This window comes from Cebus imitator, unplaced genomic scaffold, assembly GCF_001604975.1.
Source record: "Cebus imitator isolate Cc_AM_T3 unplaced genomic scaffold, Cebus_imitator-1.0 Scaffold263, whole genome shotgun sequence".
In the NCBI taxonomy this organism is placed as follows: Eukaryota; Metazoa; Chordata; class Mammalia; order Primates; family Cebidae; genus Cebus; species Cebus imitator.
In genome coordinates this window covers 163,215-185,674 of record NW_016107578.1, presented here as the reverse complement: position 1 = coordinate 185,674, position 22,460 = coordinate 163,215, and the positions used below count along the sequence as shown (strand labels likewise).

At 52.7% G+C, this 22,460-nt stretch overlaps 1 protein-coding gene across 6 annotated transcripts in view; it reads left to right on the top strand.

The window, feature by feature from the left end:
- ILF3 (interleukin enhancer binding factor 3) overlaps nucleotides 1–16,662 on the top strand; it is a 34,343-nt gene extending 17,681 nt beyond the window's left edge. Inside the window, exons 5-20 of one of the 6 annotated variants that reach the window (XM_017499958.2) lie at nucleotides 3,574–3,721; nucleotides 5,033–5,124; nucleotides 5,514–5,609; nucleotides 6,280–6,391; nucleotides 6,811–6,908; nucleotides 7,480–7,591; nucleotides 7,680–7,790; nucleotides 8,463–8,662; nucleotides 9,020–9,187; nucleotides 9,603–9,740; nucleotides 9,845–10,021; nucleotides 10,119–10,272; nucleotides 10,400–10,453; nucleotides 14,150–14,515; nucleotides 15,356–15,484; nucleotides 15,986–16,662. In XM_017499958.2, the coding sequence (XP_017355447.1) occupies nucleotides 3,574–3,721; nucleotides 5,033–5,124; nucleotides 5,514–5,609; nucleotides 6,280–6,391; nucleotides 6,811–6,908; nucleotides 7,480–7,591; nucleotides 7,680–7,790; nucleotides 8,463–8,662; nucleotides 9,020–9,187; nucleotides 9,603–9,740; nucleotides 9,845–10,021; nucleotides 10,119–10,272; nucleotides 10,400–10,453; nucleotides 14,150–14,515; nucleotides 15,356–15,484; nucleotides 15,986–16,119 (2,289 nt within the window). In that variant the 3' untranslated portion in view covers nucleotides 16,120–16,662. Of the gene's footprint in view, nucleotides 1–3,573; nucleotides 3,722–5,032; nucleotides 5,125–5,513; nucleotides 5,610–6,279; nucleotides 6,392–6,810; nucleotides 6,909–7,479; nucleotides 7,592–7,679; nucleotides 7,791–8,462; nucleotides 8,663–9,019; nucleotides 9,188–9,602; nucleotides 9,741–9,844; nucleotides 10,022–10,118; nucleotides 10,273–10,399; nucleotides 10,454–10,891; nucleotides 12,245–14,149; nucleotides 14,516–14,870; nucleotides 14,980–15,355; nucleotides 15,485–15,985 lie in introns of those variants that run through there. The other 5 variants (XM_017499959.2, XM_017499961.2, XM_017499960.2 and 2 more) reach the window with 5 other exon arrangements.
- Nucleotides 16,663–22,460: the final 5,798 nt, after the last annotated feature.

Sequence of the window (22,460 nt, the reverse complement as noted above, 5' to 3'; positions counted from 1 at the left end):
AAAAAAAAAAAAAGACATGCACAAGGATCTTGGAATCTTTGACAGTCTTGCTCTGTCATCCAGGCTGGAGTGCAGGGGGAAGATCTTGGCTCATTGCAACTTTGCCTCCCTGGTTCGAGCGTTTCTCCCACTTCAGCTTCCTGAGTAGCTGGGACTACAGGCGCATACCACCACACCCAGTTGTTTTTTTGTATTTGTGTGTGTGTGTGTGTAGATGTGCCATGTTACCCAGGCTAGACTGTTCTTGAACTCTTAATAACAGGCCTGAGCAATCACAGCCTTTGAATCTTATTCCTTAGAAAGAAAAACCTGATTTACTTTCATAATGCAGATTCGTTCAGGACAAAGATAAGAATTAAAATATAGGGCTAATGTAATGCATGATACTTCTGAGGAGCTACTGACGAAGCTGTGAAATTTTTTGTAGTAATTCTTTTATTTTTTTTCCTTTTTTGAAGGTACATCAGGATAGTCGGTTTTGGGGGGGGGGTTTGTTTTTCCCCTTTTTCTTTTTTGAGACAGTCTTGCTCTGTCACCCAGGCTGGAGTGCAGTGGAATGATCTCGGCTTACTGCAGCCTCAGCCTCCTAGGTTCAAGCGATTCTCCTGCTTCAGCCTCCTGAGTAGCTGGGATTATGGGCGCCTCCTACCATGCCCAGCTAATGTTTGTATTTTTAGTAGAGACCATTTTGGCCAGGCTGGTCTCAAGCTCCTCACCTCAGGTAATCTGCCTTCCTCCGCCTCAAGAAGTGCTGGGATTAATGGGCATGAGCCCCCACCCCTGCCCATAGTGGTAATTTTATTTTTTGAGACAGAGTTTTGCCCTTGGTGCTCAGGCTGGAGTACAATGGTGCAGTCTCGACTCGGTGCAGTCTTTACCTCTGCCTCCCAGGTTCAAGCAATCCTCCAGCCTCAGCCTCCTGAGTAGCTGGGATTACAGGCATGTACCACTATGTCTGGCTAATTTTGTATTTTAAATAGAGGTGGGATTTCACCATGTTGGTCAGGCTGGTCTTGACCTCCTTACTTCAGGTGATCTGCCTGCCTCAGCCTCCCAAAATGCTGGGATTACAGATGTGAGCCACTGTACCCAGCCTACTTTTTGTGTGTGTGTGTGTGTTTTTAGTAGAGTCAGGGTTTCACCATGTTGGCCAGCTGGTCTTGAAATCCTGATCTCAGGTGATCCACCTACCTTGGCTTCCCAAAGTGCTGGGATTACAGGCATGAACCACTGCGTCTGGATCACAGTGGCAATTTTTTTTTTTTTTTTTTTTTTAAAGACAGTCTCTCTTGCCAGGCGCTAGTCTGGAGTGCAGAGGCACCATCTCAGCTCACTGCAATCTCCGCCTCCCAGCTTCAAGCAATTCTTTTGCCTCAGCCTCCCCAGTAGCTGGGACTACAGGCGTGCGCCACCATGCCCAGCTAATTTTTGTGTTTTAGTAAAGATGGGGTTTCACTATGTTGGCCAGGATGGTCTTGATCTCTTGACCTTGTGATCCACCCGCCTCGCCCTCCCAAAGTGCTGGGATTGCAGGCATGAGCCACTGCACCGGCCTCATAGTGCCAATTCTTAAATTAACTTCATTCTTGTCTTTAACAAGGATATTAAGTGAAGCAAATTGGTATAAATGTTTCTAGAGTAAAACCTACATTTGTGGAAAAATTTTTCTTTTTTCTCTTTTTTTAAAGGAGACAGGTCTCTTGATTTGTTGCCACGACTCGGATATAGTGGCGCAATCATAGCTTACTGCAGTCTTGACCTCTTGGGCTCAAACAGTCCTCCCACCTCAACCTCCTGAGTTGCTGGGACCACAAGCATATTGCCACCGTGTCTGGCTAATTTTTAAAAGATTTTTTCTAGATAGGGGTTTCACTATGTTGTCTGGGGCTGGTTTTGAACTCCTTGCCTCAAGCTCTTCGGTCGCCTTAGGCTCCCAAAGTGCTGGGATTACAGGCGTGAGCCACTGAGCCCAGCCAAGAAGTAGTTCTTAAAGATGAAAATAATGGGTATTTTTCTCATTTTCGGTGGTTCCTTAAGAGGGTTGACTCACCCCCTCCCCTGACAACATTTGGCAGTGTCTGTTAACGCGTTGCATGGTTGGTTGTGGGGTGGTGGGGTGCTGTCAACACCTGATGGATGAAGACCAGAGATGCTACTAAACACCCTATCATGCGTAGTGTAGCCCTCCTCAAATAAGAATTACCTAGCCCAGAGGTCAGTTGTGTGCTGAGGTTGAGAAATCCTAATTGAGATTTTTCAATGTGTTTATCCTCCTCGCAACATATTTACTTATCTTCCTTTAGCAGAAGTATTAAAAGCTTGAATTTTCTTTCTTTTTTTTTTCTTTTATTTTTTTGAGGTGGAGTTTCACTTTATTGCCCAGGCTGGAGTGCAATGGTGCAGTCTCGGTTCACTGCAGCCTCCACCTCCTGTATTCAAGCAATTCTCCTGCCTCAACCTTCGGGTTAGCTAGGACTGCAGATGCCCGCCACCACACCTACCTATTTTTTGTGTTTTTAGTATAGACAGGGTTTCACAGTCTTGGCCAGGCTAGTCTCAAACTCCTGACCTCTCAAGTGATCTGCCCTCCTTGCCCTCCCTAAGTGTTGGGATTACAGACGTGAGCCACTGCCCTCAGCCAAAAGCTTGAATTTTCTTTGTCATGTTATGCACACTGGTATCAAGAAGAAAGATGGTTTTGAACATCCTTGTAGACCTGAATTTGCAGCAAGTAGATACTTTTAGATGGATCGTAGGCTACTGCACACAGTTTTCATTTCACACTGTCTGGCTTCTCACCCCAGCATGGAATTAGCAGTGGCCAGATGGCCACTCTGCAGTGGACACTGCTTGCTTTCTATGCGGTGTCTGGTTGAGGCTCCCAGCAGCCTTGTGGTATAGTTCGTGTTAAGTCCATTATACAAATTAGACCCCTCAGTCTAAATGAGAGTGATTTATCCAAAGTTAATCACCTACTAAGGGACAAAAGGAGGATTTCCTCCTCCTGGATCCTGAACTCCTTGCTATTGCTTTTTTTTTTTTTTTGAGATGTAGTCTTACTCTGTTGCCCAGTCTGGACTGTAGGGGCACAATTTTGGCTCACCACAGCTTCTGCCTCCCCGGTGTAAGGGATTCTCCTGCCTCAGCCTTCTGAGTAGCTGGGACTACAGGTGCCTGCCACTCCACCTGGCTAATTTTTGCATTTTTGTAGGGATGGGGTTTCGCCATGTTAGCCAGGTTGTTCTCAAAGTCCTGACCTTAGATGATCCACCCATCTCAGCCTCCTAAAGTGCTGGGATTATAGGTGTGAGCCATCTCACACCTGGCCTACCTTTGCATTTTTAAGCACCTTGTGGAAATCGATTCTTTCACTAGCTACCTCCCTCCCTTGAGTACCCAAAACGTGGCCAAAAGCCTGGCCAGTTAGAGAGATGCTGACATCCCAGGTGAAGGCAATTCCGGGATATCACACATAAGAAGTTGGCCTTTCTGCTGCAGGAATGGGTGGAGCCAGATAGAATTGTTGATTGCTTTGAAGAGAAAGTGTTTTGAAAGTTGCGTTTAATATTTTAGGCTGTAACAGAAGACAAGTATGAAATACTGCAATCCGTCGACGATGCTGCAATTCTGATAAAAAACACAAAAGAGCCTCCGTTGTCACTGACCATCCACCTGACATCCCCTGTTGTCAGAGAAGAAATGGAGAAAGTATTAGCTGGAGGTAGGGAGGCCGAGAGAGACCGGCAGGAATTTGAAAAAGTGGTGTTCCCTTACTATTCAAATGTGCTATTCAGTTTTAGACTGCTTTGGTAAAAGGCTACGGTGTAGATTGACCACCTTTACTCTGAGATCACATCTCCCGTTGGCTTTGAGTACTTGGGAGTTTGACAAAACGGTCGCACTAAAAGTGAGTAGCACTTTTCAGAGGGGACTGCACCATTTTCCTTTATCTTCATTCTTAAATGTTTTCAAATGTGAATGTGGAAGTTGTTTTTTCATGAAGCCATTCTCTGGCTGTGAAGAAGTGTGTCGCTGATGATTTTCTGGTTTTAAAGGTGACTAGAGACAAGCAGATGGTTTCTGCATGAGCATCAGGTTGGAATTTACCAACAACCTGTGTTGCAGCTGAGCTCAGGGCCTCTTCGTTTGTTCTCTGCCATGGCTCTTTCATCATCTAAGGTGACAGAAGCACAAAGAGCTGATACAGAGTTTTGGATAAAGTTTTAAACAGCTGTCCAATTTTCAGACCACATCATTGGACCTTGCACTAATAATGTACTCACAGTCCATGGCCCGCTCCTTGTGTGCCTCTCTTCAGGCCTTATCCAAATCCCTGGCATGCAGATGGCAGAGAAATCAAACGCTCAGCTTGGCCGCAGCATAGGCTGCTGTAGTGCCCTTGTTGCTGTTTACCTTTGGTTCTCATAGCTGATTCCGACTACCAAAGCCCTTCTAGTTGATCAACGTAGGGACGCTGGACCTTTGACCAACAGGACACTCTCTGTCAAGGGCTGGGGCTAGGGCAGTCCCGCCTGGTGGGCGGAGTTGGTCCCCTTTGCTGCAGATGCCCTGGGTTGGCTATTGTGGGATGCAGAGAGGGAGTTCATTTCCTCTCCCCCGACCTTTTTAATTTTTTTCCTATTGAACATTTTAGCATAGCTAATTTATTGGGAGAACATGGGGAGGAGGCAAGGGAAGAGAATTAGAAGATAGGCTCCACCTATCTCTCCCCTCCCTCACGAGATTATTCCTTTTAGAATAACTCCCCACTTTTGATTTTGTGTTTGTTTTGTTTTTTTTCTTTCTTTTTTCTTTTTCTTTTTTATTTTTGGAGGGGGCCTCCAATTTTTACTATTTCCTCACAGGGCAGAGTTCAATGCGCTCTAGTTTCTCCTTCCCTGGTCCAGGGTGGAGATGAATTCAGCTTCTGGGAAACTCAGCTGCCCTTTAGAAAGCTGCCACATCCCCTTTCCACCTGACAGAAACCCCTTGGTCAAACTGTGCCTTGTCTTCTTATTCCATCCATGAATAGAAACGCTATCAGTCAACGACCCCCCGGACGTTCTGGACAGGCAGAAATGCCTTGCTGCCCTGGCGTCCCTCCGACACGCCAAGTGGTTCCAGGTTTGCATTTTGTTCTTCTATTTGTCTTTTGGTAGAGAATTCCTAAGTTTTAACTTGGCTAACTTTCACCATAAAGATTCCTTAACATTGATGATAGCCGTGCCGAACTTAGCACCTGCGGCTGTGCAGGTCCTAAAGGAGTGCACCTCAACAAATTCGACCCCAAAAGAGGCTGAGAGCGAGTCGGTGGGCTGCTGCTGCTGCTGCTGCTTTGTGTTAAGAGTAACGCCCTTATACACGTGGTGAGATCCAGCTGGCCACACTCTTGGTGGTCGCCAGTGTTGACTGTTTACCCTTGACAAAGCAGCAAGGTGACTCTTGTGGTGTTCATGTTGACCTTTGTTCCAGGCAGTGCCTCAGACTGAAGAGCCTGTGCTTTTTTCCCCTAGGCCAGAGCCAATGGGCTGAAGTCGTGTGTCATTGTGATCCGGGTCCTCAGGGACCTGTGCACTCGCGTGCCCACTTGGGGTCCCCTCCGAGGCTGGGTAAGGCATATTGCTATGACTGCTAGGGGTGGTGTGTGCAGAGACTCTCTGATATCCCAGAACACTTGATGGTCACGGGGCAGGAGTGGCCCCTTCACGTGAGTCTGGTGTGTACTCTTCAGAGCTGCCTGTGGAGCACTGAAGGGTACCCACTAGACACACGTGAAGGGCACACAAACTCCTGCACTCCACACCTGGGGTTTGGGTTGGGGCAGTGTGGGTTGAGGCCCTCTGTGGAGGTCATACAGCTCAATCCCAGGAGGAGGCCGGCCAGGAGGTGGGAATGATCCCTCTGGAAAGGTTTGCAGATGCGCTTACACAGGGGCAGTTCTGGCCAGCTTCCCCCACCCCTGCTTTTTTTTTTTTTTTTAAAGCATGCAGTTGAGATGTTTTTTATATTTGTAAATGGTTAGGTCTTAAGTATAAGGGACTACATTATAGCCTCAGCTTGGTCTCTGAGCACACACAGCCTGAACGGTGTCATGTCTGGTCCTTGAAGGCCCCTGCCCTAGGTGCCCTGGCTCATGTTTAGCCCCAAGGCTTTGACTTTACCCAGCTGGACAGCTGTGAGTTGCGTGTGTACCCCCATCCACTTAGGCAGTGACAGCTCTCTAGTGATGGCCGACCCCATCCTGTAGACTCTTGGCTCACTGTTCCTCTTCCCTTTCAGCCTCTCGAGCTCCTGTGTGAGAAATCCATTGGTACGGCCAACAGACCGATGGGTGCTGGCGAGGCCTTGCGGAGAGTACTGGAGTGCCTGGCGTCGGGCATCGTGATGCCAGGTTGGGGACCTTGTGCTTTGCAGGTTGCAGGGAAAGGACAGGGTTCCAGGCCGCCTCTTGGCGGGTACACTGACTGGGTTAGGGCAGCACTAGCCCCATGTCCATTCCCTAGAGCTGAAGCATGTGACTACCCTCTGGCACCATCATATCCAGCCCTGACCGGGTCCGCAGCTGTCATTCAGAGGGCGGATCCGGGGCAGTGGTGACCCACTCCCACGTGAATTTCTTGCTCTGAGACACTTGTGAATTATTTCTGTCAAGGGCTGGACGCCGAGTGGGTCACCGAGCTCGGCGTGTTTTCCAGAGCTGGGTGTGGATGGGGCGCGGGGCGTAACACACCTAGTTCCCTCTGCCAGCACACCTCTTCCGAGATGCTAAAAGATAATCCTCTGCATATCTTCCTTGTTTCCTGCCTTCAGATGGTTCTGGCATTTATGACCCTTGTGAAAAAGAAGCCACTGATGCTATTGGGCATCTAGACAGACAGCAACGGGAAGATATCACACAGAGTGCGCAGGTATAGTCATCGCCATTGCCAACGTGCGCCCTTACCCAGTCTGTAATCACTGGCTTCCAGTTCCATTACTGGGTATTCCCAGGGTAGCCCCTGGACTCATAGGCTCAGGTTGGGGACTGAAGGCAAAGGGATCGTGTCTGATACAGGGCGCCCCAATCTGGGCTGCTTCTTTCCCCTGGTGCCATGCGTGGTTGTCGTCAGCCCCCTCCCTTGGCCTGCTTGAGTGCCATTTTCAGACACCGAGTGGTGCTGGGAGATGTGTTTGCTGTGCGGACTGCTCTGGGGACCTTCCCCTGCAGGACACCACATGGCTCCGTGTGGCAACCAGTCCCCAGGTTGGGGTCTCCTGTATTTCTCTGGAAGGGGGATGGTCACAGGCTGGCCTTCCCCCACAGCAAGGCTGGGCTTGAGCAGTCAGGCTCTCCCCTGGCTCTTGGGGAACCCCATGCTGTCGTAGGGGAGACCTTTAGCAGCCCTTGAGCTCCACCCCTCCTCAGAAGGCAGTAGTGAGTGCACACTCCGTGGCCGGGAGCACAGGGCAGCTGAGTCAGAGCCTCTTCCCCTTCTCCAGCACGCACTGCGGCTCGCTGCCTTCGGCCAACTCCATAAAGTCCTGGGCATGGACCCTCTGCCTTCCAAGATGCCCAAGAAACCAAAGAATGAAAACCCAGTGGACTACACCGGTAAGCTCGTGGCGGTTGCCTGATGGCTGGGGCTCCAGGAAAAGTGGCCACCTACATCCCTCAGCTATGCCCTGCTCTCTCCTTGCAGTTCAGATCCCACCTAGCACCACCTATGCCATTACGCCCATGAAACGCCCAATGGAGGAGGACGGGGAGGAGAAGTCTCCCAGCAAAAAGAAGAAGAAGATTCAGAAGAAAGGTACAGGCCGGGCGCGGTGGCTCACGCCTGTAATCCCAGCACTTTGGGAGGCCGAGGCGGGAGAATCGCTTGAGCTCAGGAGTTTGAGCCCAGCCTGGGCAACATGGCGAAACCCCGTCTCTACAAAAAATACAAAAATTAGCCGGGTGTGGTGGCGTAGCTGTAGTGCCACCTACTTGGGAGGCTGAGTTGGGAGGGTGGCTTGAGCCTGGGAAGTGGAGCTTGCAGTGAGCCGATCTGGCACCACTGCACTCCATCCTGGGCAACAGAGTGAGACCTTGCTTAAAATTAGTGTTGAAACATTATAAAAGCTAAATAGATAAAAAACAGAACGGAAGGCGCAGACCCCCGCCAGTGATGATGCTTTATCCATCTGGTCCTGTGAAGGCTCACCCTGCAGCTGTGGGCGCCTACTTTTTCCTTATTTTTCTCAGCTGTAATTTCTAAGTTCTTTTAGCAATGATTAAGTGTGATGGGGATATGGAAGATGAGTAGGATGGTGGTGCCACAGCTGGAGGACCCAAGAGAGGTGTAAGCTGGGCAGCGTGTGCCTTGCTACCCCACCCACTGTTACCCTACAGAGGCAGCCCCGGGGGTTAGGATTGACAGAGCTGTCTCTCGTGGAGACCTGCTATCATGCTCATCAGAGCCACCTTGCTATTCTCTCTGTAGAGGAGAAGGCAGAGGCCCCCCAAGCTATGAACGCCCTGATGCGATTGAATCAGCTGAAGCCAGGGCTACAGTACAAGCTGGTGTCCCAGACTGGGCCTGTCCACGCCCCCATCTTTACCATGTCTGTGGAGGTTGATGGCAATTCATTTGAGGCCTCTGGGCCCTCCAAAAAGACGGCCAAGCTGCACGTGGCTGTTAAGGTGAGTGTGGCCAGCATCACCGTATTCTAGGGGCAGAACCATGGTCTTTGTTTTGGGCCCCTTCTGAGCCATTGTCTTCTCAGGGAGGGCATGTAGATCCTAAAAAACAAATGCTTAGATCGGGGTGCGTATTTGCCAAGTCACATGTGGCAGGAACACCTTCCGCACTGTGGCTGGCAGGCAGAGGGGTGCCCAAACGTAATTGGGCATTATGGCCTCTTGGAGGCAGGAGCTGAAAGGAAAAAGCCCTCCAGATGGCTTGCCAGGTGCCTGTTGGGCATAGGGAGGCCCTGTGTGCATGGCTCCCAGGCTGAGCCCTTCTTGATGGGGACATTGGGGGTCTGGCCACCTCTGCAGGTGTTACAGGACATGGGCTTACCGACGGGCGCTGAAGGCAGGGAATCGAGCAAGGGGGAGGACTCAGCTGAGGAGACTGAGGCGAAGCCAGCAGTGGTGGCCCCTGCCCCAGTGGTAGAAGCTGTCACAACCCCCAGCGCTGCCTTTCCCTCAGATGCCACTGCCGAGGTGAGCACATGGTGGGCGCTGGGAGGGACTGCCAGGACAGAGCAGGCAGTCCTGTGTCCCATCAGCAAGGTGGTTACTGGTCCTTGTTAATTCCCCCAAGAAGCCACTCTTTCAGGCCAGGAGTCCACAGTGCTGTTCTCTGAACCGTGTTTGGGAGGGACTCTGGATGTTTTCCCAGCATCCTAGGCTATTCTGGGGTGGCCCTCGGTTGAGAACTTCCTGTTCACGGGAGGAGGCACGGGCAGGGGATGCATTGCTGGGGCTGGTCGGAAGCCCTCACTAGAGTCAGTGGAGACTCTAGCAAGGGCTGGCAGGGTATAAGGAGCAGAGGCTCTGCCTTGATGCTGGCACTGCTCCTGTGTGGCTGGAAAGCCCATAGCTGAGTTTGTTGGTTTTCTTTTCTGTTTTCCCTGAGAACGTAAAACAGCAGGGGCCGATCCTGACAAAGCACGGCAAGAACCCAGTCATGGAGCTGAATGAGAAGAGACGTGGGCTCAAGTACGAGCTCATCTCTGAGACCGGGGGCAGCCATGACAAGCGTTTCGTCATGGAGGTGCGCAGCCTGGAGCTGCCCGCTGGGGTGATCCCGTGGGGAGGCCTGGGGTCCCCCTGCCCGTGGAGGGAGGCACTGGGTTACCCCCTGTCTGCACTTTGCAGGTTGAAGTTGATGGACAGAAGTTCCAAGGTGCTGGTTCCAACAAAAAGGTGGCAAAGGCCTATGCTGCCCTTGCTGCCCTAGAAAAGCTTTTCCCTGACACGCCTCTCGCTCTTGATGCCAATAAAAAGAAGAGAGCCCCAGTACCCGTCAGAGGAGGTCCGAAATTTGCTGCTAAGGTGAGCAGTGGCCCTTGAACCTCCTGGCATTGGGCATAGGTTCTCCTGCAACCTGAGCATGAGGGGACCGTCTCTTCCCTGTGTTCTCTCCTCTTAGCCACATAATCCTGGCTTTGGCATGGGAGGCCCCATGCACAATGAAGTGCCCCCACCCCCCAACCTTCGAGGTCGGGGAAGAGGCGGGAACATCCGGGGGCGAGGGCGCGGGCGAGGATTTGGTGGCGCCAACCATGGAGGCTACATGAATGCCGGTAAGGGCCCTTGTACTGCACTGACCTGCGTTCACCCACATGCATGCCCTGGGAATAAACCTGTGGCGCCCCTGGGGTGGGCCCAAGACACTGCTGGTCCCCGGTAACCCTGTCTGTCCCCTTCCAGGCGCTGGGTATGGAAGCTACGGGTACGGAGGCAACTCGGCAACAGCAGGCTACAGTAAGTGTGTGTTTCTCTCTGTCTGACGTGGGAAGCAGCTGCAGTGTAGCTTCTGGGCCTGAGTTAGCACAGGGCGGCTAGAGTAGCCTCGTGGAGGCTTTAGGGGGGCACACAACCTTTTTGCGGTGATTAGGTCAGATGGCCCTTGAGCCCCCCATCCCACAGTGGGATTGATTCTGTGTTAACACACGAACTCGTGTGACTGCAAAGTTCCTTAAAAGTTAGCATTTTAAATTTCTCTGCTTTAAGCCATGCGAAGCACCAATCTTGTGAATATGCTTTTCCGGCCAGTGCACAGCTCTTGTCTTGAGAAGGAGCCTTCATTGGGGGGTTACAGGAGCAGAGAAATCTAAAACATGAATTTCAAATGTGGCGCTCTGTGCCCTTTTTCAAAAGAATTCTAATTTCTTCTCTCTGCTCTGTCTCCCCCTTTTGTAGGTGACTTTTTCACAGACTGCTACGGCTATCATGATTTTGGGTCTTCCTAGAGCGTCTAAAAGTATTGCACACAAAATCAACTTTTTACTCCAATTTCCTCCAACTCCAAAACCCAAAGTGTCCGTGCTGTGTCCCTGTGCTTCACTGGGTTTCTCAACCGTGGCTTTTCACCGCAGCTTGTCTGAAACTCTTAGCCTGCAGAATTTAAGACAATGGCAGTTTTTATCGTGATTTGCCTTTGAACTTGGTCCTATTGAAGTTCACAATAAGTGGAAAACAATTTTTTCAGAGAATGTATTTTTGTGCAGAATTGCACAGAATTCTAGAGACAGCGTTGTTCGGCATCAAGGCAAAAGCCCACCTTTGCTTTTTATGGAAAGCATTACTTTATTTAAAGAGATAGACAATGACGCATTTTAATCTACCTTTGTCTTAATTTACAGCAGGTTTTGTATGAATTTTTAACCTTTTAACAAACTCCCAAATCTGGTTGATGCCTTTGACAGTGATGAAAACGATTTCACCACATCTGAATCCAGAGAAACCGGCTTTTTTTATTTCTTATGAGCATGTTAAAACGTTGGGAACGTGTGGGGAATTGTATATTGCGCTGAGTTAACTTCTCTCGCCTCTTGTAATGCCCTGGTGGGTTCTTGTTTGGGAATGCAATATTTTGTGGCTGGTTTAGCTAGAGAGTGAACTCTCAAAGGTATCAAAACTGTGCTTCCATTATTAGTTCAAGAAACATACAGGCTTTAAGGGGTAGATGATGTGAAATTTTGCAAGTCCAATTACAGCTGCAGATGCATGGGATTCTGGATTTTTTTTTGTTTTGTTTTTAGTTTAATGGGACGTTAAAAGTAATCAAGGAGAAAGAACCGTGATGTTCCCTGCTTTTCCAGTAAAGGGCTGGCTTTTGCTTGGGCAGAGCTGGTGCTCCTGGGTCCAAAGGTGCCACAGACTCCAAAGGCATAGAAGTTTCTGTCTTTGCAAACACACATGGAGTCATTGACTGAGGCCCTGTTTCCTGGCAGGTGCCCTCCTTGGAAATTGGTTTTGGCTCTGTTCAGTGGTTCTTTTTGCAGCAAAGCCTGCCTCTGTGTTGACTTGCAAGATTTTGCGTTTATTTGGGCAAAAATTGGTCAAAATGGTTACTACGTGATTTGTTCCCAGAGGTTTGAAACATTCAGTGAAACTTTTTAAAACTTTCATTGCATGATGTATTTTTTTTTAGAAAGTTATTGTTTGAGAATAATGTCTTTTTTTATACCAGGAAATAGTTATCCTGAATGACGTTGAAAACTCCCCCTCCCCTTTATTTTTTTTTAATCAATACATGTGAAAGTAACAAGCCCTCGGCCCTTGCGTCTTCATTCATTCCCGGCTTCAGGCGGGGCGAGGTGGTGTGCTCAGTGCAGGACACTGGGGAAGCTGGGACTGTGGGCTATGTGGTATAGGTCCTGGTGGGGGGTTTCTGAAGATCCCATCCTCCCAGTCTCCTCGCTGAGCTGCCGCATGTTCGCTTTCTGGCATTGTGGGACACGTCCTCCCCCCTGGTGTCTTGGCTTTCTGATGGGGGGTGAGGGAGGAAGCCTGCCTGTAGAACACAAACTGGCCGGGCGCGGTGGCTCACACCTGTAATCCCAGCACTTTGGGAGGCCGAGGCGGGCGGATCATGAGGTAAGGGGTTCGAGACCAGCCTCCAACCAGGTGAAACCCCGTCTCTACTAAAATAAAAAAAATTAGCCAGGCATGGTGGTTTGTGCCTGTGATTCTAGCTACTCAGGAGGCTGAGGCAGGAGAATCTCTTGAACCTGGGAGGCAGAGGTTGAAGTGAGCCAAGATTGGGCCACTGCACTCCAGCTTAAGCAACAGAGCGAGACTCAGTCTCAAAAAATAAAAATTTTTTAAAAGACCGAAGGTTGCAGATAGTTCTGTCCACATTGTCATGCAGGCAGCCCACTGAACCAGCGTGGGGTACATATCTCCCATGGGTGGAGGCATATGAGGACTCCCAGTTACCCCACCCAGGAGGCAGTGGATCCTTGGTGTCCTCAATCTGGGAAAGAAGGACAGGCTGTGTGGGAGCCTCCCTTCCCTCCCACCCACCCTGGACCCAGCGGTCCAGGTACCCTGGCTGGCTGGGCAAAGGTGGCTGCATTCACAAACCGGCTCTGAGAGCCCAGGAGCTCAGCTGCGCCTGCTGAGTGCTTGAGTGTTGCCTAGCTGGGCTGGAGAGCCACCACCATGGCCTGGCCTCCAGCCTCACCCAACTTATGAGCCTTCCCACTCCTACTGTGGAGACCCCCTGTGTGGGGCTCCCTTGCAGGGCTTGGGATGCAGCATTTCCTCAGCTGGTGCCATCCCCTTTGCTCCACCGGAGCCTCTGAAGGGGCCATGTATTGACAAACCTAGTGACCAGAAGTGGCGTCTTGCTGCTACATTTTCAGCTTGTGGCTGAGAATGGTGGCTGCACTGCATGCTCTCAGCCCTGCCACTCAGTCCCATCTATGCCTAGCAGCTGTGCTGAGGACAGGAAAGGGGCCTCAGGGGTCACCAGGGCTATAGGTCTAGGCCTCACTCAGCTGTCCTGGCCCCAGCCATGGCCAGGCTCCTCTCCCACCCCCCAACACATACACACTACCCCCACTGCCAGGCTGGGCTCGCTGACATCTGGAGTCACAGGCTTGCACGAGTATCTCAAGGGAGGTGCCTGCACCACTGATTGAGTCTCGATTTGTCTTCCAAGAACCAAACCAGCGCAGACCAGTTGGTCTTCCCAGGATGATGACAGTCCAGGGGACTCTTTAAACAGCATCTCCTGGGGGCCTCCAGGCCTGTGCCTATGGAGCCTGTTCCCAGCACAGCAGGGAGGGGGGTGGCCACTGCTTCTCTGGGGCTTTGCTTTTTCTGTCACCATTGGGGACCTCTGAGTAGCCGTCAGCTAGCTGTGAATGTCGTCTCACGCTCGGAGTCCATCTCATTGTAATGTTGACATCCGCTGCAAAAGCTGCTGGCGCGTGCTGCTTGGCAAAGCCCCATTGTTGTCGTCAGCTGCTGGGTGAGTGGAGCTGAAGGCTGGGCCGGCCCAAACAGCTGCACTAAGGACGGGAGCCACTGCTCCTCTCCCTCCTCGTCCTGCTGCCTCTGACCCAGGCTTTTGGGTCAGCCTTCAGGGCCCATGGTTGCCACCTGCCCTTCCCTCCCTTCTCCCTGCCCTTTCCCATTCTCCGCCTGACCCACTGCCTCCCTGTTTAGGTCAGTTCTACAGCAACGGAGGGCATTCTGGGAATGCTGGTGGCGGTGGCGGCGGGGGCGGTGGTGGCTCCTCCGGCTACGGCTCCTACTACCAAGGTGACAACTACAACTCACCAGTGCCCCCAAAACACGTTGGGAAGAAGCAGCCGCACGGGGGCCAACAGAAACCCTCCTACGGCTCAGGCTACCAGTCCCACCAGGGCCAGCAGCAGTCCTACAGCCAGAGCCCCTACAGCAACTATGGCCCCCCACAGGGCAAGCAGAAGGGCTATAACCATGGACAAGGCAACTACTCCTCCTACTCGAACTCCTACAACTCTCCCGGGGGCGGGGGCGGATCGGACTACAACTACGAGAGCAAATTCAGTGAGTTGGCTTCCAGAGCCCCTCAGCCAGGCTGGGTCCAGGCCCCAGCAGGGCAGCCCATGGAGTGGCAGAAGCTCAGCACTGCCCGGACCTCTGGCCGAGTTACTAGGCAGAGGACAAGTGGTGTTGGCTGAGGGCGGGTGCTAGGAAGATGGGGCACGGGGCCCCATGGTGCTGTTTCCGCCACTCCCTCTGGTGGTCTCTGAAGGCAGAGTTAGCTGAGGTCTCTGTGCCGAGGCCCTGGCTGTGGGTGAGGCCTCGAGGTGATCTGGGACTGGCTTTAGAGAGTTTTGCATCCAGACCCTGAAAGAGCCTGACCTCTCTGCTACCGCCTGTCCGTCTTCCTCATGCGCAGACCCAGCAGGCCGGGGCTGCACCAGTGGCCTGGTGGGGCTGAGTAGGTGTGTCCTTGGGACCCAGCAGCTATAAGCAGCAGGCCGGGGAGTTGACAGAGGCTGCGCTGGGTACGTAGGTCAGAAGGGGGTGCTGTGTGTCTGATGCTGCTGGCTAAGGAGAGGTGGCTACTGGGGTCTTGTGTGCTTCCTCAGCTGCTGCTGGGAAGCTTGGGCTACAGGGCAGATGGAAACACAATCCAGAGCAGGGCTTTGGAGCTTGGTGACCAGCCCAGCCCAGGGCCAGGTGACCCTGCAGGGCTCCAGCTGACGCCTAGCACTTGTCTGTTGGGCTGATGCGTGACATTGAAGCAGGCATGGAGAGGGATAGAGGCCCAGGGTCTGAGCTAGGGGCCGGCTGCATCCAAGTTGCACCACAAGGCCCCTGGGCCGCCCCAGTCGTGTCTTTCCTGGGGTCCCTTAACCACCCCTGTCTTCTCTCCCTCAGACTACAGTGGTAGTGGAGGCCGAAGCGGCGGGAACAGCTACGGCTCAGGCGGGGCGTCCTACAACCCAGGGTCACACGGGGGCTACGGCGGAGGTTCTGGGGGCGGCTCCTCATACCAAGGCAAACAAGGTGGGCTTGGAGCCCCGGGTGGCACAGCATGGGGGGCCCGGCAGCTGCAGTGAAGCGGGCTGTGGACCTGGTGGGAGCAGACAGCAACACAGGCAGGGCTGCAGTGGCAGGTGGGCCTTGTGAGAACACACACTCGGGTGCACTGGCAGCTGCTAAGGCTTTTGGGAGTGGCCAGTGAGCCAGCAGTGTTCCCACTCAACCCCTGGTACCTGCATGAAATGTGGGTGAGTCTGAGGTCAAATAGCTGTTCCCCCTGGTTCTGGCCAGTAGCTCAGCCATGGGCTCAGGTAGCTTTCCCCAGAAATGAGGGTCACAGTGGTCCCATCTCTCAGAGTCTTGGTGCCAGCCTGATCCAGTGATGTGTGGCAGGCAGGCAGAGCCGCACAGGAGCCCACGTGTCTTGCCCACCTGCATCCTGGCTGAGGCTTGGGAGTGGGCTGCCTCCCTGAGCCCCGCTGGTGGCTGGGCCCCTCGGCTCTAACTCACCACTCTCTCTCCTAGGAGGCTACTCACAGTCCAACTACAACTCCCCCGGGTCTGGCCAGAACTACAGTGGCCCTCCCAGCTCCTACCAGTCCTCACAAGGCGGCTATGGCAGAAACGCAGACCACAGCATGAACTACCAATACAGATAAGCCCCCGAGGGGCGGAGATTTCTACCTTCTGCACTTACTCCCCATCAGAAGATCGAGTTTTATGCATCACAGTTAACATGTCAGCTGGCCCTCCAGGCTCCCGCCCCCAACCCGTCCTCGTTGCTGTGTCGTGAGGTGCAGCGGGTCACCCTGTGGCCTGTCCTGTGACCCATATTTAGCCGTGTTTGGGACTCCGTGTCTTCAATGGTTTGTTAGTTGCCATTACAACTTTGTCTGGGTAGAGTTTTTGAGTTCTTGCAGTTCAGTATCCCTCTGTCTATTCACACTTGGTGTTAGTGGTAACTCAGTTTGTCTTTAAATAGTTACGGAAGGGATACGTCATCTGTTAATGCTTTTGTGAAGTGAGTTAAACGAGCTTTCTGTATTTTAATGCTTTAGTGTTTCAGTTTTATAAGTGAAGATTTTATTTTAAAAACCAGTGGGAAAGAGTGGGGGGTTTCTTTTTATGTCTGGGTCATTCAGGCAGTACATCTGAATTAAGCTGAATGTAGACAAATAAAGAAAAACAAAATTGCGCCCGTCTTAGGCCTGGGTGTCTGACCCACCAGCAGTGCGATGGGCAGGTTCCCCTGCTCTGTTCCCACTCTTGGGAAAGCAGGGTGGGCCATCAGGATGGTCCCTGGTCCCTAGAGAGGGTCCAGTTCCAGGCTTATAGACGTTTTACTCATGCTCAGCAAAGTCCAGTTCCTGGTGCCCTGGGCTGTGTAGACCCAGTGTCCCACCAGGCCCCAGGCTCCAGGCTCCCACCATCTACAGAGGGGCTTACAGTGCCCATTCTTGTGGAACTCGTGACAAAACAGGCAGGCTTTTTCTGCTCCCTGATTCTGGTGTAGTTCTGAGTATACCAGTCCTCTGTAGGGACAGGCCTGTGGTGGAACACATAATCCATTTAGAACAGAATGGGCAGGTGAGGCCTAGGTAACCGCAGCCACGGACTCTCTACTAGCTGCTGCAGCTTCAGCGTGCTCGTCGTCTGGAGGCTCACGGAGTGGGGAGTTGGGGTTCTTACACCGGCAGATTTCCCTAGAGCGTGATTCTCCCATCTGAGGCAATCTCACCTCCCAGGGGAAATTTTGCAGTGTTTGGAGGATGTTGTCACAGCTAGCGGGTGCTCTGGTATCTAGTGGACACAGGCCAAGGATGCTGGCAGACATGCTATGCTGCCCAGAACAGTGTCTGATGACAGGGACCTGCCTTATCAAAATAGCAGGCATGCGGAGGTGGACACCCCACACCAGAGCAGCCCTTCTCAGCTCTACCCTGCCTGGGGAAGGAGGAGGAACCCTGGTTTCAGGGCAGTGCTGGGATTACCTTTTCCCAGGCTCCTTCCATGGCAGCTGTCCAGGAAGAGCTGCACTTGCTAGGCCTGGGACCACACGTCTACAGAGACCCTGCTCTGCTGGCCTGAGCCCCCGGCCTTCGCCTCCTGTGCTTGGGTAACCATGGCCACTCAGAGAAGCAAGGACCATTTTTGACTCAGAATCATCCAGCTAATGTAGAAAATCAAGTGTGCTTTCAAAGGATGCAGATTTGCTTTCTTGGAGAGGTGAAAGAACGAGTTCTGTGCTAGAAAACTTTCAAGGAATTCTCATTTGTGTTAGAGCAGAGGAGGTCCTAGATACCACATGGCCCCTCCCAGGAAAGGCTGGGAGAAGAGGTGGCCTGAAGCACCCTGGGATCCCAGCAGCACAGACAGTTGAGGGATGAGGATGAATGAGTCCCACCCCTGATTTTGATGGGATGTGTTCATGTCCCGTCTCCTTTCCTGGACACATGAAGGGGTTGGGACAAGAAGAGACCCCTGTGAGATCAGCAGACGTTGTGCTTGAGGAGAGGATACCAGCCTGCAACACCCACGGAGAGGGACACTTCAGGCCTTACCTGCTAAATGCCTCCAAACTCCAGGCGGGCGTCCGCATTCTCAACACAGGCCTTTCTTTACAGTTTCCTGATGAGTGACCACCACCACCACGTTCAAGTTTCTGAATGCAGACCCACCACAAGGGACGGATTCCACCCGCCCGTCCTGCTGCAGATCTGCAACACAGCAGGTGTGTGTCTGGAGACAACAGCTCCTGAGCACAGTGCCCTCGGAGCCCTCACTGCACTTCAGGGGCCATGCCAGTGCTGATGATGCCGTCATGCCACTGGCCTATGACAGTATCCTGGCTACACCAGGACGCTGGGTTCCAGAAGCTGTGGCTGTCACCTTGAGGGCTGACCGGCGGCCTTCCAAACCCAGGAAACTGACCTGCAGGAGGGCCTACTCATGGGCCCAGCAAAAATTTAGCTGGGCAACAGCTGGCTCTTGATGACACCTTGACCAATGTGCTTTGGGTGGACGGTATCCTACGTATTCAGTGGAGACCACCAGGAGCACCCGTGAGTGGGGCAGGGGCCCACACCCTTACATGATGAATTCATAGGATGGGGTGCTTGGTGGATGGGCTGTGGGGGTCTGTGACTCGGGACTGGGCCCACACCATCCCAGAGGGCTCAGGATGCCCCAGGAGGGAAAGAAGGGGAACAGACCACATGATTGGACATGTGTGGTTGGCTGGAATTATGTTGGTGGGAGGGGCACGGCCTTGCAGGGGATTGGTGCTCATCCCAGGGAGGAAGTACTGGGGCTTGATGACCTAGGATGAAAGGGGGCCTCTGAGCCATAACAAGGGGCACATCAGAGATTTCCGCCACCAGGCCCTGGTTGTCATTGGGCAGGGATGCAGTCATCCCCAAGGGTTGCCACCCACTTGTGTGTGGCCCTCTGTCATGGCAGGGAAATGTAGACCTCTTGTCTCAGCACCAACCTTCCTTGTATAGTCAGCAGGGCTGGCCCTGCCCCAGGGACTCACTGCATGTTCCCGGACCTCCAGGCCTGGCCTTTGCAGCAGAGGTGGCAGCCTCTGGATTCCATCAGCAGCTGTGAGCACCACTCTGGCTGTGCACTGCATGGCCTGAGACCGCTGGACACAATGTTGGGCAACAACTCAGCCAGCCTGATAGCAGGTCAGATGGTCGCTCTAACCCATCCCAGAATAAACGAAGATTTCACGTGTTCATTGTTTCATTCACTCAACGTTCGTTCGTTCTTTGTTTGAGACAGGGTCTTGCCCTGTCACCCAGGCTGAAGTACAGTAGTAACATCATAGCTGACTGTAGTCTTGAACTGGTCAGAGTTCAAGCAATCCTGCCCCCACAGCCTCTGGGAGTAGCTGGGACTACAGGGGTGTGCCTCCATACCTGACTAATTTTCTTGTAGAGGTGAGTCACGTAGCCTGGCCTTGAATTTCTGGCCTTAAGCAACCCAGCCTCTGCCTCAGCCTCCCTAGTGGCTGGGATGACAGGCAGCACCACTGCGCCTTGCTGTCATGTTTATTACTGGGTGGTGCTTATGTGTCAGGTCTGGTGCTGGTTGCTGGAAAAGCAGTGGTGAACCTGCTCCTAACCCTCGTGGAGCTCCCTGGCATGTAGAGGGCTGTGTCCCCAGCTGGACAGGGAGTGCCTGTCAAGGCTTCCCCTCAGGTGAGAAACGGTAGGTGAGTTGGACCCAGAAGGAGTGTTGGGAAGGAAGAAGGAAGGTTAGGCCAGGCAGAGGGAGTAGCTTGGGCAAAAATTCAGCTGAGGGATGAAGATGCGCTTCAAGAAGCTGAAATCAAGTGGGTGGGGCATTTTGGATGCAAAGTGAAGGAAGTGAGACTGGAAGTCATTAGGATCTTGAGGGGCCCCAAGGGCAGGACCTGTCGCAGGAGTTCTTGCTGCCTTTCTAAGGACAGTGGGGAGCTATGGATGGATTCTGACATGGGAAGACCTCAGACCAATTTAGGCTTCACAACAGTATTTTCAGACGGTTTCAGCCTGCTGCCTAAGCTGGAGTGCAGTGTTGCTATCGTGGCTCAGTCATCCTGGGTACCTAGGACTACAGGCCATACTGCCTGGTTAATGCTTCCTTTTTTTCAATTCCTGGCTTCATAATTGTCTCTTGAACTTCACGATGTTGGAATTGCAGTTGTGAGCCACCGCACCTTGGGACAGTTGTTTTGATTGCTTAGCCAAGTAGGTGTGTGGGAGAGGTGAGAATGGGGCCCTAGAGACAAAGGAGGCTTGAGTTCTGGAACATCAGAGCTGAGGTTTAGAGTGATTTCTGCGGCTGAGTCCACTGGTCTTGATAAGGGAACAGCTCCTAGACTCGAGGGTTAAAAACGGTATATCCAAGAATAAGGGGGTCCATCCTCATACTCAGGGAGACCAGCATTCTCTCCACTGGGTAGCCAAGAAGTCCATGAACTCCCAAGTCTTGGGGCAGTGCATTTGTCTTTTCGAAAGAGTTGGTGCCTAAGGTAATTTTGCTTGGCAACGGGCCAGTAGGTGGGTGGCAGTGTCACAGAGGGCCAGTCCCCACACGTCTGATAAATAAACTGGAGAAATCCTCCAGGCTACAGAGACGATCGCCCGAACTCGGGGCTTGCTCCAAGGACCCCTATTTCAGCAAAACCCCTAACTCTCCTAGAGGTTCTGTATTCCTGTCAGTGCTCAGAAGTCCGTATCCTGCCTATGTGGGTCCCAGGACCTCAGCACCCGCTCCCTAAGGCCAACCACATAGTCCCCCGTTTGGAAACCCCTGAGCAGCTGCGGGCGATCCCAGAGAAGGCAAGGTTGGGGATCCGATAGCCCCGGTCACGCACCCGGGATGCTGCGCAAGCTTCCACGTAAAGAGCGCGGAAATCGTCCCAGGACCAGCCGCTGCAAACCACCACTTCCAAACTTCCTGCCAACCTCTAGGCTCCGAGTTGCCTGTCGTCCCTTCCTTGGGCAATCAACAAGCCTCGCCTCCGGATGGGATTTCTCAGGCCTCGCCCCGAGCACCCCTGCCCTGTGTGTAAGCTCGCTTTGTCCTAAGGCCATCAAACTTTTTTTTTTTTTTTTTTTTTTTTAAAGAGTTTCTCCATGTTGGCCAGGCTGGTGTTGAACTCCCGACCTCAGGTGATCCGCTCGCCTCGGCCTCCCAAAGTGCTGGGATTTCAGGCGTGAGCCACCGCGCCCGGCCAAACTTTTTTTCTGAAACGGAGTGGAATCTCGTTCTGTCGCCAGGCTGGCGTGCAGAGGCGCGATTTCGGCTCACTGCAAAGTCGACTCCCTGGTTCAAGCGATACCCCAGCCTCAGCCTCCCGAGTACCTGGTATTACAGGGACGCGCCACCACGCCCAATTAATTTTTGTATTTTTAGTAGAGACGGGGTTTTACCATGTTGGCCAGAATGGTCCCGACCTAGTGATCCGCCCGCCTCAGCTTCCCAAGGTGTTGGGATTACAGGCGGGAGTCACCGCGCTCGACAACAAACTCTTCTAATTGGGCGCGCTCGCAGGCCCCGCCCCCACGGAGCGCGCCACAGCGTGGAGCGCACCGCTTCTCATTGGGCGTTTGCTCAGGCTCCGACCCCTGAGCGGCTGCTTTCCTTGTCTCCAGGCAACGCCAACGGCGCTGTCCGCTGTGCTGAAGCCGCACTCCGAGCGCCGCCTCAAGTTGCAGGCTCGCGGCGCCCCCAGCTCTCCTACGCGGGTGGCGCCAACACCCTAAAGCAGGGGCCACTAAGCCTCCGCTGCGCCCTGTCCCCAGTTTGCCTCTTGGTGATAGGTAGAGCCCACTTCTCTCCAAGGTGAGAAAGCCCCACCGTCCCATCCAGCTGAGAGGAAAGCCTGAGGCTTCCCACGATCTCGTGCCGTCACCTCCACACCCTCATCAGCTCCCCTCCAGCCACACTGACCTCCGCGCTGCACAGCAAACAATCCAAATACATTCTCACCTCCAGGCCTTTGCTCTTAACTGTTCCTGCGGCCTGGAATGGTCTTTCAGATTCGGAATGACGACTCTGCCCAACTTTCAGACCTTAACTCAAATCCCACCTTCTCAGTGAGCCCAGCCCTGACTGTCCTGTCCTACTCAACACATTGACCTCTCTATATATGTATGTATGTATATGATTTTATTTTTATTTTTTTCGAGACAGGGTCTTCCTCTGTCGCTCAGACTGGAGTGCAGTGATGCAATCATAGCTCCCTGCAGCCTCCACCTCCTGGGCTTAAGTGATCCTCCTGTCACAACCTCCCACGTAGCTGGGACTACAGGTGTGTAGCCTTGTGCCCATACAATTTTTGTGTTTTTAGTAGAGATGGAGTTTTTGCCATGTTACCCAGGCTGGTCTCCACCTCCTGGGCTCACGTGAGCTACCCGCCTCAGCCTCCCAACGTGTTGGAATTTCAGACATGAGCCAGTCCATCCAGCCTAGAATATATATATATATATTCATTTTTCCCCAGGGA